The 18,762-nt window shown below is 32.9% G+C and overlaps 2 protein-coding genes across 2 annotated transcripts; one reads left to right on the top strand and one right to left on the bottom strand.

Moving 5' to 3' along the window:
- Nucleotides 1-3,732: 3,732 nt before the first annotated feature.
- Nucleotides 3,733-7,893, bottom strand: LOC119829667 (immunoglobulin-binding protein 1). Its single transcript, XM_038352285.1, has 7 exons — nt 7,595-7,893; nt 7,086-7,294; nt 6,535-6,655; nt 5,787-6,012; nt 5,217-5,370; nt 4,363-4,444; nt 3,733-4,095 (listed from the first exon to the last, which is right to left on the bottom strand). The coding sequence occupies exons 1-7, from the start codon at nt 7,718-7,720 to the stop codon at nt 3,985-3,987; spliced, it is 1,029 nt and encodes a 342-aa protein (XP_038208213.1). The 5' UTR covers nt 7,721-7,893; the 3' UTR covers nt 3,733-3,984.
- Nucleotides 7,894-10,146: 2,253 nt separating this feature from the next.
- On the top strand, nt 10,147-18,122 carry LOC119829301 (insulin-like growth factor-binding protein complex acid labile subunit). Its single transcript, XM_038351755.1, has 3 exons — nt 10,147-10,260; nt 14,755-15,202; nt 16,055-18,122. Exons 2-3 carry the CDS (start codon nt 14,820-14,822, stop codon nt 17,907-17,909), a joined length of 2,238 nt encoding a protein of 745 aa, XP_038207683.1. The 5' UTR covers nt 10,147-10,260; nt 14,755-14,819; the 3' UTR covers nt 17,910-18,122.
- Nucleotides 18,123-18,762: the final 640 nt, after the last annotated feature.

Genomic DNA, 18,762 nt, shown 5'->3' with positions numbered 1-18,762 from the left:
CCCTTTAAAGGAATTCTGCATCAAGGATGTAGTGTTGATGTTTCAATCATAAATAATGATATCAATATCTCGATCAATGTTTTTGTACTGTAATATCTATCTTCTATTAAAATTTACTTCAATTTCTTATAATTTAAAACAATATATATCTAGTATTAAAATTGACAACCAAACTCCTAACATACTTAGGTACTCTGACCTAGTATAGTATTATGTTATCTGTGTTCTGACAACTGGCCTAGTATAATAGTTTTTTCAGTAAAAGGTTTTACTTTTAAATAGTAAAAAATAGAGTCGAGCGTACAATAAATAAATTTTTATACAAATGCATGGAAGAAACAATCCATTAGCTCTACGCAATAGCAAACCACGGTAAAAGTAAAAAATGATTTTAGCATGGGCTGCCTTTCGCTATGGAGAAATGGATTTGAGAATTTCTAAGCCAAAATTATTTATTTCGATTTAAACCCCAAAGGGGCACTTACGAACGTCAATACAACAATATATCAAAAACATTACTTAAAAATAATAATAACTTAAAAATAAATAAAATACTATTCTCAATTTATTATTAAAATTCTCAATTAATTATTAAATTCAATATTCATATCATTAACAAATTCGCCAATTTTATAGTAGGCTTTAGAAATTAGAGTACACTTTATATGTTTTCTAAATTTGTGTTCTGGTAAATTTATTATATCTTTGGGTAGTTCGAACTGCGTTACTGAGGAAAGATTTATTACTTTTCGACAGTCTGAAGGAACAGTTTATTAATTTATATTTATTTCTCGTATTAAACCGACTTCAGAAAAGGGGGAGATACTCATTTCGGCTCTATTTTGTTTCTACATAAGAACTTTCGACTGAGTGAAGCAATTTTGATGAATCTAGCAATTGAACTTTTGTTGAAAATATTCGAATTCAAATGAAGTTTTTCATTTTTTTTTTTTTGCTATTTTCATTGTTTTCAATTTAATGTACATTGCCCTTGACATATATTTTTTTCTTCGTTTCTTATCTTGCACCTTTGTGAGGTATAATGGTAAAGACAATTAAAAATAAAATAAATTAATGTAACTGACATTGAAGGTTACACGTCCACATTACTGTTCTATATACGGCAAACAGTTATTGTATTTGTAAACAGCGTGGCATAAATAATAAGAGCATGTATGGTGCGGTCATACATAGGAGGAATTCATTATGGAATGCTAAACCATATACATATATAAACTAGCAACATTGAAAATACAATAAATCACCGTAGTCTGTATAAATTAAAATAAAAAGGAGGTATTTATGTATGTCAAGTTCGTGTCAACTGTTATTTGATGTGATGCTGGTACAATAAATGCATAGATTTATGGATGTAGATAAAAAACTTATGAAAAATTTTCGAAAAATGTCCATCCATGTTCGACCTCAAATCTACAAGTGCCAAATTAAATCAAAACCAGATCAGAGGTTTAGTCGTTATAACGTAACAGACTACTATAAATTCAAATGTAATTGCACTGCAAGAAACAAACGGATGATTAGATATTTCATCGTTGACAGAAGAGGGCTGTAGACAGCCATATGCATGCGCCAAACGTCGTTAGCACTTTCAAATAAATCAAACATCATTACGGCCCTTGACCCTTGGGAAATCACACAAAACACCGGCGAACGACAATATTACCGCACATCTCGTAAGCGTAATGACGGGCCTCATCAAACTGCACTTTCGATTTCGTTCCCCGCGGGCAGAGAAAGTGCCAAACCTTGACGATCGATCAGTGACAATCATTCTCTTAAACACCTGTCGCGTCACACTAACAATGATTGTGGTAGATTTCCATTTCTTGTGGCACAATGGTATAGTTCGTTTCTAGAATATTTTCATCATCAAGTAAAATGATCACCACCGCCCATGAATATTTCTTGTGGTAGGGCCTTTGCATATTCGTTAACAACTTAACAACTTTGTAAGGATAAGGGATAAAGAAATAATTGACAACGAAAACAAAGGAAAGGAATAGGAAGAGTGAGGAAAAGGCTACGAGCCTCCGGCTCCCCCATTTACCGTACGAAATACAATAGTATACGTATCCTATTACGTCGCATCGATCTTCTAGTAGACTTGGCACCTACCCCAATGGGAGCTGGAACAATTAGAAGAAGAACCGAAGCGTAATCGGCTCTCACAATATAATAAGAAACTAGTCAAGGTGGAATAAAAGATACACTAGAAATTAAAGATTTATTAACTCACCTAAAATTAAAAACAAGAAAATACTACAATTTTTTCAAATATATCTTTATTATATACTTACTAGACAACTTCATCATATAAGGAAAATCGATCATAAATATATTCAAAATCACAGCAGTCTCACACTCCGAAAGAAACAAATAAAAAGAAAAGTTATGTTCAATTTTATAATAGTAATTTTCTCTCGTAATTGCCTAAACTTTTTATGGTCATAATGGTGATGTAATGTCTTATATTGTGCCAATGTAACACTGTACAGGTGTGACAAGCGATGTATATATGAAAGCACGCTACATTTCGCAATATAAGTTTTAATAAACGTTAAACTCGTGCGAAAACTTTCTACTCGTATTTCTAAGACAAATTGTTCTTGTGTGTTTTCTATTACTTGATAGAGACATTGGTCTTGTGATTGTAGACATGAGTAGTTTGACAGGGTCAGAGAGAATTATTAATGTAAAATACATATAATAATTATTATTCTCTTTCAGTGTGAATTCTGTTGATTTAATCTGTGCTGTCAAACACAGGAATTGTTTCTTTTTTATATCTCCATTAGGGATAATGCTAATTAGATAGAAGTATCGAAATAGTAAGTATATAAAATGAATAATATGTAATTATATAATGGAAAAAAATTTATCACCACGCTAGATACGAACCCGCGTCTCTTTGCCAAACCGTAGGAACGGCTGCTACGACTTGTATTGTGTACTATAATTTTATGTCATAGCGGGTAACTGATATAACCACCGCCCATGAACATTCTCAGAGTGGTGCCTGCGACACAAACAATAATAATATTGTATACATAATATACATTTTTAACAAAAATCTAAACCGCATTCATATTCCCAGAACTAGACCAAATTAAAATGGGATCAAATGAGAGGCACCAGCTTTCAAATAAAAAGAACCATAAAAATTGGTTGACTCTGTAGAAACTGATGAGTTAACAAACAAAAAAATTACGGCCGAATTGAAAACAAAAAATGGAGAATGTTTTCCAGTATACATGGCTCTCTCAGATGTTTGCCGACATAAGACGATACATAGAATACATAGATAACATAATACATGTTATCTTTTGAATTCTATGAACTTCAATGCTTAGTGTTTATACTTGTTCCCTATAACTAGCCCCGGTTTCACCAGTGGTTTCTATATAGCCTTAAACGAACGGGAATCACGAACACATCCAGTGGTGTGAGAATGTTTAAAATCGGACCAGAAGCTCGTGAAATTAGCGCTTCCAAACAAACAAGCTATTCAGCTTCATAGTATACATATGCTATACAATTAATTAATGTTCCTGTTCCTCAATATGATTACCTCAAATAATAAAACAGTGAAATATTCTTAACCCTTAAAAAAATCTTAACCCGTGTAACATTTAATTTATTAAATTTATTAGTCAGGTAATCTTCTTTTATAAAAAGTGCGTAAAGCGAAATAACATATAAATTAAAGTCATATTCAGTTATATATAATTTATTTTATTGTATTATCCACCGTAAAAATAACAGACAAAGTATATTGAATTCAAGGCGTGACTAGTAATTACATTTTTCGCTCAATATACATTTTCATTTTACAACAAAAAAGGTAATAAAATCAACGCAATATTTAGTCTGTGGTTTGACAGCTCGTATCTTGTCTATGATTTGACAATTCTTATTGTCCAATATCATCTGTGGTTCGACAATTCTATGAAGGCTGTGGTGCATTTAACTTCTGTTGTATCTGTTTCCCCAACCTCTGCGATGGTCATCTTTGTATTCGTCCATGGCGCGTTTTCTTTCTAATTCTTCGGGATCATCATCTTCGACGAGTCGTTCCTGTAAATATTTATATTTATGATAAATATATATTATGTATATAGGCACAACAAACAAACAAACAAATGACAATTTTTAATTCGCATTTCATAACACCTACATAATATTGCAGCAATATTGAATATAGCCATTTTGCCAACCAGACACATTAAAAAGCAAAAGGGTATCAAATTTTAACTAAATCCTTTAAATGATGTCAAAAAATCAACACAAAACCATACAATTTGGCGATAAAAATATTCAATAGTAATTATACTAAATAGATACCTTTCTTACTTCCTCCGCCTCATCTGCATCAGCTTCTGAGCTTTGTATCGTCGTGTGCGGGATGTTTGAAGCAGCGGGGAAACTGAAACATCAATATAATACAAGAATAATAATTTAATATCTATGATTATTTTTCGCCAACTTGCCCCTGGCTTGGCCCGTGTAGTCAGCCATGAGAACAAAAAGACTGTTCCCACTTTTCTGTTCTCGTAGGATTTTTGTGATAAAAACTATGTCCACCCGTCACAAACTTACCATTTACCAAATTTAAATCAGTCAGTCCAGTTGTTTAGATGTGACGTCGAGTGACAAACAGGCAGATAGAGTTACTTTTGTATTTATTATTATTTAAAATATGTAATGGTTTAAAATACACATATTTCTATTGCACTAAAAACACATTTGTAGTTTTTAGAATATTTTTTAGTATAGGACTGTGTGTATTTGTTTATGTATGTGGAAGTCGAGCACGCTTCGGCACGTGTAGTGGGCGAGGCGGAGGCCCGTTTCCTTTTTCTCACCCTTCCCAGTCCATTACTTCTCTCCAGTGGTCAATCATTTCCTTGTCCCCTACCCCCTAAAGCGGGCAACGCATTCGCAGGCACCACTCTGCGAATGTTTGCGGCGGTTATAGCTTATGGCTTACCATCAGGCGAGCCACCAGCTCAGTTACCCGCTATGATATAAAAATAAAATACACAATACAAACCGTAGCAGCCGTTGCTACGGTTCGGCAAAAAGACGCGGGTTCGTATCCGGCATTGTAATAATTTTTTTTCTATTCTTTCATAATTTATAATTTATCAAGAATTTCAATGCTATAAAACTAAAAATTAAATGCACAATACACTCACGTGCCCTCCCGCACTCGCTTATCATAGAACTCCTCCACAGTGAGTGTGGGCAGCGAGGGATATCCCGCGCCGTACACCGCCTTCTGTATCGCGTCGCGAGTAATTATCACTGGCTTCAGCGCAGGCGCACGCTCGCGTTGGCTTGCCTTCAGTTCTGAAATAAATATTTCCTACTGAAAAATGGGTCATTAACGTCTCTTGGGGAAGGTACCACTCCAGATTCTGAAGTGGAACCAAGTGACAATTAATTCCTATCAAACACAAAAAGATTCCCATCAATCATTTGGACACCCATTCAATTATCAGTTACAAAATTATAAGAAACAGTAATCAATTTTACTGTTTCCTCCACATTTTTTGGGAATATTGTTCAAAAAAATTACACATTAAGGTTTTGATAAGAATTTTTTTAACACATTTTCCCCCCCCTTATTGATGTGATGGCTGCAATGTAATCTCTTCACTATTATACAAATAAATAACTAAATTGAAGCCAATATTTGAAACAACAAAGACATTAAAACATGGCATTTGAATGAAATATAAAAAAATCTTTGCCCATTATCTTACCTCCCGCATGCTTGGCCATATACTCCAAAATGGGTTTCTCCTGCTCAATACTGCTAATCTCCTCCACAGCTTGGTTCACATAATTCAACAATAATGTCGTAAAATATTCTCTTTTTGTCTGCTCATCTACAATTGGAGACTCCATGGCTTTCGACAGAGTACTCAATTTCTCCTTGAGTTCCTTCATTTCCTTGTACCTCTTAATTTTAGCTTCCCTTGTGAGGACCTGTAAATTTTAAAAACTCTATTAATATTTACGCTACGGTTAGGCAAGAAACGCAGGTTCGAATCCTGCCTCGTGATCAAATTTTTTCTATTCTTTCAAAATTTCTCAACTCTATTAATATTTTTATATAAAACTTTTTCTATTATTGGTTGAGTTATCCAAATAATTTTACTCTAATACTATACTATACTATTTTACACATACATCAACAACATAATCTATGCAAATAAAAGCATAGATTATGTTTTAATAAAACTCTTCACTATTTAACTATTTAATAAATCTGTATTGCATAAGAGGTCATTAGGAATATATTCTAATATATAAATTAGAATTTATAAATAGATATATCAAATAAAATATATATCTCAAATGTTATTCATATTAATATTTTAGCATACAATATTATGGTTTAAATACATTCAATTCATTAAAGCATTTGTTGACAAGAAATATTTCAACTCAGAACTAGAACCATATCTTATTCATATTATACTTTAACATGTATAAACAATATCTCACCATTGTAGCAATTTTGGCTTGTTCACTTTGTGGCCTCGACACAGTATTATCATCATTAGCACTTGGCTGAGGCACTTCTACGTCAGTCACCCCATAGTCTTTGCACCTTTGTAAAAAATCTCTGAAATTGTACATATTTTGTGTTTTAAATTTTTGAATGATCACTATTACTATATATTATATAGCAAAGTTGTTTCCTGTGTCTTAGATCTTTAAAACTACACAATGGATTTTGATGAGAGAGAGTGATCAAGAAAAAGGTTTATATGTATAATAATACCTATTTAACCACTTCAAAATCAATATGAAGTTGCAGGTGGTAAGCTAGTATACTATACATAAAATTATCTGGGTATAATTTATTTCAAGAATTACTTAACTAATTATTTATAAATCAGCTATTGTATGTTATCTATATAATGTGCATATACAATCATGTGCTATAGATGCAATTATCCAATATTGAATCTTTTCATTTCTACATGTGTGACAAATAATTATAGAAGTGATATTTTAACTTATACATAATTGAATAAATTACACATTAATACCTAAAATATATCTCGGCTACAGTTATAATATCCTTTCTAGGTTGGTTACACAACTTCAAAGTCAATGTTCCAAGTAGCGCAGGTAAGAGTAGGTACTGTAGGGTTTCTGTGGGTAGCTCCTCTAAAGCTTCATTCCTACTAAACATTCCTGAGAGGGAAACTAAATTTGTTGCCTTCTCAAACTTCGAAATTGCTGTTTTTAGTGTCATCTGAAATCAATGCAGCACAAACTTAAAATAGGTAAGAATTGTGTACTAGGAAATAAAATAAAATAATATTTATTATTATATCAAAGCGAAACAAATTAATTTTAAAGATGGGTACCTAATGTACATGAAAACTAAGAATTAAACAACATGATATACTTATTTGAAGAAATTGGTGTAATTTCGTACAGACCAGTCTCTTTGAAATCGTTTCAATTATAAATCAATTGATAATACAGAGATTATAACCCATTTGGGAAGGCTTCAATAAAGATTATCACCAATACAAGTATACGCCCTTACCTGGACTGCATCACTGTTGGTTGCTTCGTTTCCAGTTTCAATTTTATCAAACAATTTCATAGCGGTATCATAAATACTCTTCAAAGATTCTTCATCAGACGATGGTGATGCATCGTTTTGCGACATTTTGTTTTAGGTTCCAATTAAATGTACGTAATACGTATTTGTTTCCCCTCTATTCTACTGGCTTTTCTGTCGTTCCTTTCAAATATTTTGATAAAAATTTAATCTTAATTCGCAATTTTTACGTGCGAGCCGCGGCTGTCAAACATTACAAAATACAGCTGGCATTTGACATAATATGACAAATCTGTTGAGTATTGAAATAATTTGTCACTTGAATGCACAGATTAAGAACTACCTAGTTACTCCGTCCAGTTTAAATGGAACGCAATAAAACAGTATTGCCATATTTGTTTGCATGTACTCACGAAGTAACGCGCACTGGAGATTGATTTAATAACAAACATATGTATGTTTCATATTCATGATATGAAATCAAAGAATACAATAGACTAACTTATAAATATATGATAAATGCTTCGAAAATTTGCCTCGTTTTAAATTCATGCAAATGTTTCTCGCAGTTCCTCGCGTGAGTAATAATCACTGTTACTTAGTCTACATTGTCATACAGCAGACAGCTCTTAACATCTGCCGGCGGTAACTAGTGAGTAGAGTCCTCGCCGTATTATTATGTGTATATAAAGGATAACCTATCTATGGTACATCACAAATAGTTTATTACTACTACCTTCAATCAACTATACAAACTAGATAACGGGTCACGTTCGAAATCAAAGGTAAATTCTGCCTGCACGATTATATACTTATGTACTTACCTACACTACAGTTTGAAGTACAGCTTGCTACCTAGTACTGTGTCACAAATCACAAAAAAGTCGAATATTTACGATCATGCGTCAAAAATAAAGAACTTCCATTCGAAACAAATGAATTATATTTTAGATTATTGTACAATAAAAACTGTTTTTTAATTTTCGATTCTTTTAATTTTCTTTATTGAATGATGTAGATTATAATACAATGTGACGCAGTATCCGAAAATAGTCCACTCAAAATAATTAAAAATCATTTTAAAGTATGTAGGTTCTACATAAAACTTATTGCTAGTATATGTATTTGGTACTCATAAAAATAAGTTATAAATTGTATTGATGACTTTATATTTTAAAAAGGCCCAAAAAAAATACTAATCAGGCCTTTATGCACATTAAATTTGTTTTAAATACGAAAACGTTTTCATGCTTATTTTCTCTTTTTGTGATTATTTATTGTTAAACTTATTATTATACATATTCTTAAACTTTAATTTAAATTGTAAATGGTACAACAAAAAAGCAATTCATAACTTAAAAATTAAAAAAAAAAACAGTTTGTAAATGTATAAAAACCACTTTGTAAAATAGTTTACGGCATAGAATGTATCTGTGGTAGTCAATCAAGCACGCTTCGGCACGAATTGGGCCAGCTCGCACAGGGGAAGTACCACACCCCCACAGAATAAATAGCATACTGCTGTGTTACGTTCGGCGAGTGGGGGAGCCGGAGGCCTATATCCTTTTCCTTACCCTTCCCAGTCTTTTCCTTTACTCAAATATTAATATTTAATATTTTGACCATTCGAATTTAGTCGGTGTAGCAATGAAGATAGTATGCGTTGATTTTATTCTCATATATTTAATGTTTATAATTAAAATTAATAACAATGATTTACGAAACACATTAAATATTGGAAAACTTTACAGTTTACCAATTTATTAAAAACAGCTGAAATCACGCGTCTAACAGCGTCATTACGAATACTCATAATACAATTGGTTTTGTTGTACTCTAATGAAACTTGACTAGAAATTGTAAGCTATTTTAAGGCCTGGCATTATTGTTTGGTGTCCTGCCTACAGTTGAAGCATCAAGTCTTACTTATACTCTTAATGGCTCGCACTTCCTGACCTAGGATCGACCTTATATAATTTTATCTTTCATTTTCATTATATTCCCTTCCTTTTCCAATTGGTTTCTACTATTTTTGGAAGTTTGGACTATTTTTTTGCTGTGAAATCTTATCGCCACTGGTCTTGATACACATTTATTCTTAGTATATAGGTATTACACTGTAAACTGTGCCTATACAAAGTCGATACCTCAGAGCAGACAGATTTTCCGGCAGACAGAGCAGGTGTTAGCAAATTTGAAATTTATTATATCTTACAGAATAAAATGCTTCATCAGCTTCTAGCCTTTATTCAGAATCGTGACACTTATATTATTACGAACAAAGTTTGAGCAGCCTACTGGCGGCAAATGCGCAGGTATATATATGCGCCACTGCCTAAGGGCATAATTAGCTGTTAGCACCTCTGCTTAACCCTAAATGGTTTGTTCAAACAATTGTTCGTCGCAAATTCAGAGCCGACACTACTAATAATACCCTAAAATTCTCCGTCACGAAATATAAATCTTGAAGGCAATTAAAGCAGCGACTACAGAACATTACAGGGAGGATGCAGCTTTCCAGTGCCAAGTACCAGCGCTGGGTCAGCATGCATGTATGAGAAAATAAATGTATTCTATACTCTTTGCTAGATCAGTACAATATTGTCAGTCGTCAGGAGTGCACGTACATCGTTTCGCTGCCAGCTCATGTAAGTGATTGCTTAATATATGCACCGGCCCGGAAAAACATGACGATTAGCCGCGACCTCGGGCCAAGTGCAGCGTCTGTTCTATTCCACGTTGCATTACTCATTCATTCATTTTAGTGACGACCGGCGCAATAACGCAGTTTCCCTGTTTATGCATTTTCATCTATCGCTTTATTGATTTTTACTTTAATTGTTTTAAATGTACTCGTAGCATTGTTTGTATTTATTAAATTCAGTATTTGAACGTAAATTAAAGTAGCTCGCTCGAAAAGGACAATTGTTTACGTACAAATCATTTAGGTACCTAAAGGATGAGAATCATTTTTGTTTTAATTAAAGATGGCTCTATTGTTCTGGATTGATTATTAGGGTTGGGTTTTTTTTATCGTTTAAAAATTAATATACATTACTTATAATTTGTAATTTAGGTGATGATGAAGATAAAGTTAATCGAGATATCCTAGAACGTTGTATCTTGTAGGATATACTTACTAAACATTGATGAACGAATCGTGTATCAACTTTTTAAGACGTCATGAAATTCTTATGATATAAAAATAAACAACTGACTGATATGTCATACAAATGAGATAACTTTTAAAATAAAAATACTAGAATATAATACCAAAGTAATACATAATACATGCGGGTGCGCAATGTTTAAAACCTGTAAGACAAGTTCACGTAAAGGGAAGGCTTTGTAGAGAGAAATAATGTATGAAATTCCACTTATGATTGATTGTTAAGGGCCCTATTTGCAATTTTTTTGTCCAATTTTATATATTTAATATGCATGATATAAAGAAAAATGGTTTGACAATGGTTTGAAAATCAATTAAGGTTTTATTCCTTCTTATTATCAATATAAACTTTAATCAAACGCGGCAATAAAATTCCCTTTACCAATATTGATATCCTAAGGAACGCTAATATAACATTCCTAATCACCAATATAACCTTCATCATATACCTCCAGAGTACCAACATCACCACATATTAGGTATAAATTACATGATATTATTACATTTGTAAAAGACCTACTATTTCTATTGTTTTATTTCCTCATTTTCAACCGACGTTTCCAAAAACGCAGGTGGTTCTCATATCGTCTGTACCAATATACATTTTTTGATTTTGTTACTCTATAAAACCATGAGTATTCCGATCGACGTGATTATTTTTTGTGTTTGATAGGATTGTCGTTTTAAAAGAAAACGAACTTAAAAACTTACTTTAGTATTTAGAGTGTATAGCCCCACAGGAACGTCGGTGACCTTTTTTATAGAAAATAATTAAATTGAAACTATGTGTAGGATAATAAAGGTGTAATATTAAAGGTCTCCTCGAATTTGGCATCGAGCTCTCCAGTTTTAAACATGAAATTCTGCTTTATAAACAGACTTCTTATAGATCTAGCTAGGGAAACATCGGCTAAAAAAAAAAAAATAAATAAACAAAAATTTGTAAAAAAAGAGTTTTTTATAGAAGCATTTTTCAAAGATTTTTTCCCCAATGTGTACACAAAAGCCCACTCTCTGAATACACAAAATATTTCCTGAAATCGGGCCAGTAGATCTTCAGATTAGCGCGTTTAGATAAAATTCATATTATCATTCATCTGTATATTTTTGTAGTAATGTATATACGTCTAATTTATTTCATCAAATTTTATGACTAAGTACCTATAGAACAGATATATCTATAGATACAATTTTATCCAATTTACTAATTCTATCAACAATGCTTGGCCCAGTTGAATAATGTGATTACAAGCGGCCACTCCCGCTCAACTGAAGTAAACAAGCTGCATTGTTTGGTTTAGTGCTTTTGCGAATGTAATAGAAGGAAAAACTAAATATTTTCCATAGTCAACACTGCACTGAGCCGGTATTTTATCGTATTTTCATCAATTAATTTGTATAGTAAACTACCCAATGATTTATTTACTCACCTGCAGAATTCATTCCTTTAGAATGATAGTATTTTTATGCATATTACAATTGCAAAAATAGTCCAATTACTTCTTCGCTAATATGTTTTTGCACCTCTATATACGTAATAGTTATAAGTGTACATATATAAGTATATTGAGGTGTTAAATAAGTTTGATATTAAATCTAACAACATGATGACATCAACATTATGCTTGATTTTCATTACATTCGTTAAATATTCGCCTTGTTATCGTAACCGTAATTTAATCATGTAACCAAAAAGTGCAAATCAATTTTATTATACAACGACTTATGCAAATACCACAAACCGAACGATAATAAAACCAAAAGTAAAAATAAACAAAGACTAATTCAATGCAGTTTCTTAATACCGGTACTATGAATTTCCCTTTCTTTCTTATTCTTTTTAATATACGTGTTAATGGTAAGTAAGAAGTAAGTAGATATTTGGAATGGCAAATTTAACGCTACTACCTACTGTAAAAATGATTTAATCAATAAATATTTGAAATGAATATAGGAAAAAATCCGATGTTGGTTGATATACATATTATGAACATTTTACAGTGGTAACAGTTATTATTATTCTGGTGAAAATATAATTAAATGTAATCATATCAAAATCGGTTTTATATTTTCGGAAATAGTTATGATAACTTTTTTTATGGAATTAAAAATTTTATTTATCTGTTTATCAATTCAAAACTTATTGTACTTTTTAGGTTATGCTACAAATATAATTCATAACAATCGCGAAATTCTCAAACAGGTATAGCGCGAGATAAGAAATCAGATTCTATACAATTTTATTCCACGTTTAACAACAATATGAAAAGATAAAAAAGCTGTACATCAACGCTACTTCGACGTACCTAATCCAACTGTTTATAAAGCACAAGTCGAGGATTATTGATATGATGTGATTGTTAAGCGAACGCGTGACCTAACAGTGGCTCTGGAAAATTCTGGCGGGAAACAGTTAGAGCCGGTCAGCAGGATGGCGGCCATTACGATTGTCCCGCCATTTGTCGGATTACACATAATGTGGACTCACCTCATTCATTGTTATTTTAATTCTTATTTCTTAAATAGCTTGTAGTTACGTAGAAAAGATTGACTTCTTCTCTCTTTCTTTCTTTTTCTGAATATTGTACAATTTATAAGGTAAACAGTTTTGTTATTTATCGTAAATAAAGAACTTATATTAACGAGAAAAAGGGTCTGTGTTCTATTTTATACTGTATTGTATGAAATTTACCTTTGCCCATCTGCTGCATTTAAAATAATTATTTTCTACAATAAAGATTTATTGATTTTTTTTAATGAAGACGTCCCTGGTGAAGGAGGTAATACTGCAAATTCTTAAATGGAATTAAATGACAACAATTCCCAATCGAACACAAAAAAAATCACATTAATCAATGAGGTGGGTCGCCACCATGACAGCTCACAGAATCTAAAAACTTTAGGGAGAGAAAAGATGGACGGAATATGTATTCAAATAAAAAAATAGTTTTCTCTACAATACACAAAAATTAAATTATTTCAGAAACGTTGCGTTAACTGATAACCGATCTGCATTAAAAACACAAGCATACCGTCTCATTAATTCACGGGTGTATGCTATTGTTTACATCATTATTATCGCTCTATTACTAAACAATCGATAATCAATGTGCCTGTTTGTCCTACTTCAGGCCAGAGATGTAAAGAATACCTCAGACCGGTTATAGTAGGGGAGCCCAAGATTCTAAATGTGTATGTACTCGAGCGTTCCAGAAACCTATTGGAATTCGCAGATTGTACGATAGCAAGAAAAAAAGTCCTATAGTGTTTACAATTTTAGCGGTGGAAAATGGTTTTTGATTTTTTTTTTTATTATAAAAGAAAAACGGGGCTGTGGAAATACTCAAGCACGTTAGATTTTGATATTTTGAATGCTCTGGCATATCACTGAAATAAAATATAACTTATTCTTACGATTTATGTAGTAATTTCGTGGCTACGAATGAAAGGTAAAATATAAAAATATATGACTCGAGCGCGTCAGATAAAGATATTACGGGTTATATACAACATAAAAATTCCAAATTTCTTTAATCTAACAATTTAAGCGTAACCTTAAAGAATTATCGATATTTTTTAATTTCCTGCGGCTCCTGTGAGCGTACCCACCAATATCAATTGCTCATACTTTCTGGAGGTACTTAGTAATAGGTAAGGTACGTTCCCTTATAATAATCTGACGCGCTCGAGTAAATCCCAAAATCCCCTCTTGGGCCACTATTACAATAGAATATCGAAAAGAGATGTGCCCAAGTGTGTCTTTTACGCTGCATAGAAATTAATTCTGAACAAGTATTCTTACGATCGTGATTCGGATCTATATATAAAAAGTATAAACCTATTTATTAGCAAAAAACGAATGAAATTTAAAAATCTCAAATTCCGCAATATGTAAATTTAATAGTATTGCACTAATTACATAAATTCTCAGTTTTTCTTATATATATGTAATATGACTTCTTTTCATTTTCAGATACAGTAATATGGGTGAGCTAACGAACTAAATACTACACCGCTCATACTATCGACAATATCAGAATGGCCCGTACAATTATCGTGTTCCTCAGCCTTTTGTTCCTTAAACACGGCCAAGGCTTCAACGGAGATAGCTTCGAGCGGGAGTGCCCAGACGAATGTGACTGCCACTACTTCAGGATAAACTGGGTGACCGACTGTTCCGAAAGCAACTTAACCGATGTACCCTACGACGAACTCAGTCTGAGCGTTTACATTCTCGATCTGAATGGAAACAACATCACTAGCCTCCAATCATTCCCGGGCGATATAAAGATGAGAAGATTGCAAATTGCGAATAATAGACTGACAAGAATCGAGCGGCAGGGATTCAAAGGACTGGAGTATCTAATAGATGTTGATTTGTCCGGCAATAACATCACTTATGTGGAGCCCGAGGCGTTCGTGTTAGTATTTTCTATATTAGTATTGACCCTATTAGCCACTATATTTGTATTTCTCTACTGTTGTGTAAGTGCTATGTTTAGGATTTTGAAAAAAGGAAATTCCCAGCAGAGAAGCATTATCTAGATCACTTTTAGACATTGTGTATTATATAGGTATAAAAAAGTAGGTATTTCAAAACAATAATGGTCTAAAAACTTCACGAGCATATTGTCTATTAGTATAAACTATAGTAAATAAGAATTTAACATATGTTATATTCTGTCATATCAACGTCGTTCCATTGTTAGTTAACACTTAGCCAGTGAATGATGGGTCTGATGACAAAATGATAGCAATTTATTCAAACATGCCACTAACCAAGCGGCAATTGCTGTTTACCACTCGTGATGTCGATATTAGATAATGATCACGCAGAATGTAGATAATGTAAGTGGAGATGCTTTGAAAAGTATTAATGTTTTAAAAAAAATATCAATGGCGATAAGAATAAGATTCACTCCCTAGCAGTTACTTTCTTAACTTTGGTGCTTTTTGATATCAATTTTTAAGTTCGTTTTTTTTTTAATTTCTTTATCTTTTTTTATATCTTGAGGTAGTTAGTACGTACAGTATCACGGAATACATTAAAAAATAATTCATATGTTATTGAAGCTGGTACAAAATATGTACACAGCGTTGTAAGCTGTTGACCGAAATTATTAAATTTAATTTATCGTCGCCACAGTATGGCCACAGCGATTAGGTTTTATGTTTATTATGTACTTTACGTTTTCTTTATCTTAAATATTTTTGTGTTTTCCTTGTTTGTTTGATTTATATTAATTTTTATTTTGTGTTTTGTTTACTTATAGAGATTCCCGTGGACTCTTAAATGTGGAGCTTCAAGATAATCCGCTAGGAAATACTGATGGACCATTTCTAATATCGAGCACGCTGCAATATTTGGACATCAGCAATTGTAACATATCCATAATAAATCCACAATTCTTCGACAACATTACATCGATAACTACTCTCGATCTATCCAATAACCCATTGATATCTTTGGACGATGGAGTATTTGATGACCTCACAAGTTTGGAGACCTTAAAATTAAATGATTGCAAACTTAAGTATTTGTCTGAGAACGTTTTCCTTGCACTTGTCAATCTTAAAAATCTAGAACTAGCAGGGAACTATTTGACGGACACAAATTGGCCAGAAGTGTTAGGAAGTCTAACGAGATTAGAGTACCTGAATTTAAGAAAGTCAAGTATAACATATTTATCGGAAGATACATTTTCGAATTGCACAAATTTGGTAACCCTAATTTTAGCTGACAATAAATTGCTCGATTTGGATGTCGCTGCTACATTGGGTAATAGTGTCAATCACTTGGAATTGTTGGATCTGTCCAATTGCCACATAAAAGGACCTATTTCAGGCGAAGCATTCGCTAACGCCACTAGATTGAAATCTCTTTATTTATCGGGTAATCCTCTTTTCGCACCTGATTTGAAAGAAGCTCTCGCGCCTTTGCCGAAACTTGAAAAACTATTTTTAAGCAACTGCGGCCTTCGAAATTTACCTGATAATTTTAATGTGTTTGAAAATCTCATTGAATTAGACATTTCACAAAATCCGCTTGTGAATGTATTTACGAGATTACTCGCTCCATTGGACAAATTGGAGTACCTTAACATGGGTTACAGTAATCTGTCATATATTGGACCTGAAACTTTTTCCCATATGACTTCTATGAAAAGATTAGTTCTATCGGGTAATGACTTGCTGTCTTTAGAGGCTGGCCTCTTTGGTAATTTAACACAACTGACAACTTTGGAACTGGAATTCTGTGGTTTAAAAAGACCACTGAACGCAAATGCCTTCTTTAAAAATCTTACATATATGGATTTACGAGAAATAAAACTCGGTGGTAACCCACTAATTATTCCTGCATCTGGGCCCCTCTTCCCAAAACAATTATCACAAGTTACTGTTCTCGATCTTAGTAATAGCAACATAACCTCTTTAACTCCCGACGCTTTTAAAAATACAGAGAATATAACCGACTTGAACTTGGCTGGTAATAAAATAAGGTCGGAAGAAGGAAGTTTGGCGTTTTTGGACAGGCTGAACCATTTAGAGAAAATCAACCTAAGCAACAACAATTTGACGTCAATTGATCCACAGTTATTCTCGAATAATCCGAAGCTTCATTCCCTCAATCTTATCGGGAATCCGTTTATTTGTGATTGCAAGATCGCCGAAATGTGGGACTGGGCAAACATGATTAAAGGTGATTTGGACGTTTTAATTGGAGCTAAGAGCGCTGAAAAAGATATAATAGTAAAAGGTAATAAAAAGAAGAGAAATCTTTACTGTCGTTACAATGAACTTCGAAACATTACAATAACAGCAAATAAAACAGTGCCAGGTCGTAGACCGTTTGCTAAACCTAGAGAACTTACATACGCTAATAGAACATGGGCAAAATACGTCAGAGAATCAGGTTGTGAGCCTGTGGTAAAAATTCTGAGGCCGGTGGCTCTGGTAGCTGATTTAATTACCACTGAAAACAATCAATTTGCTCTGTCTACCACGGCGATGATTTTAGCCGTTCTAGCTTTAACACTCGGTGCAGCGACGGTGGTTATGACTTGGAGATTATTCCGCAAGCATCAAATTCCTGAAATTGATACAGAGGATAATAGAAAACAGAGATAACAAAGCGTCAAAAAATATCAATAAACACTTTTTTATTATTTTAATACGTGATTTATTGAGAAACTGTATTTCAATGTGATTTTCATAACATTACAACTAGTCAAATAAAAAAATACTATTTTCATAGATCCTCTTGTAAGTTAGTAGAGTTGATTTAGCCGTAAGTTTGTGTCAGTATTTTGTTTGTAATAAAGACTAATTTAAATTAACAAATTGCATTATTATTTTTAACTTACCACGTAGATTTTTTTGTTTAGTTTCATGTAACCTTGCCACAGAGATTAGCTACAATAAAGATCAGATGAATTTAACGTCTCATCATCAGCCCATACACGTTCCCACTGCGGGGACACAGGCCTCTTATGACGGTTCAGGCCAAAATCCAACGCACTGGCCAAGTGCGGGTTGTCAAATATCGCATGTCATCGAACTTTTGATTCTTCGACATGCTTGTTTTCTCACCGTTATATTATGTATATTTTCCTTCACCGTTTCGAGTAGTGGTGATTTGATAGTGAGCCGATAAAGTTAAAAATCGTTTATTTCTTGCACACTCGTCCGGTCTCGAACTCCCTACTTTTCGCTTTAAATACGAAGTCATAAGCACTGAGCCAATAGTGTTCAGAGTATGACGTCTATTTCTTTGTAATTTTATTATGGACAAGTGGGTGAAAAGCCACAACAAGACTGGCTTTTGTTGGTTCTTTCTAGTTAAGGGATTGTACATAGTTAAAATACTTACGAAATCTATTTCCTGCTTATATAATAAAGAGACTGTGTAATATATTTTTGTGGTATTGAACTAATTTCGATATTTATAAAAAAATATAAAAGCCCAAAGAAATAGCATGAC

This window comes from Zerene cesonia, chromosome 10 (assembly GCF_012273895.1).
Source record: "Zerene cesonia ecotype Mississippi chromosome 10, Zerene_cesonia_1.1, whole genome shotgun sequence".
NCBI lineage: Eukaryota > Metazoa > Arthropoda > Insecta > Lepidoptera > Pieridae > Zerene > Zerene cesonia.
This window is presented reverse-complemented; position numbering and strand designations above follow the sequence as displayed.

Coding starts and splice junctions, on each gene's coding strand:
- LOC119829667 (XM_038352285.1), bottom strand. CDS start 7,720: ATGTCGCAAAACGATGCATCACCATCGTCTGATGAAGAATCTTTGAAG. Junction 6,013..6,534: donor AAGCCAAAATTGCTACAATG/GTGAGATATTGT, acceptor TAAAATTTACAG/GTCCTCACAAGGGAAGCTAA. Junction 4,096..4,362: donor AGGCGGAGGAAGTAAGAAAG/GTATCTATTTAG, acceptor AAATATTTACAG/GAACGACTCGTCGAAGATGA.
- LOC119829301 (XM_038351755.1), top strand. CDS start 14,820: ATGGCCCGTACAATTATCGTGTTCCTCAGCCTTTTGTTCCTTAAACAC. Junction 15,203..16,054: donor GTGGAGCCCGAGGCGTTCGT/GTTAGTATTTTC, acceptor GTTTACTTATAG/AGATTCCCGTGGACTCTTAA.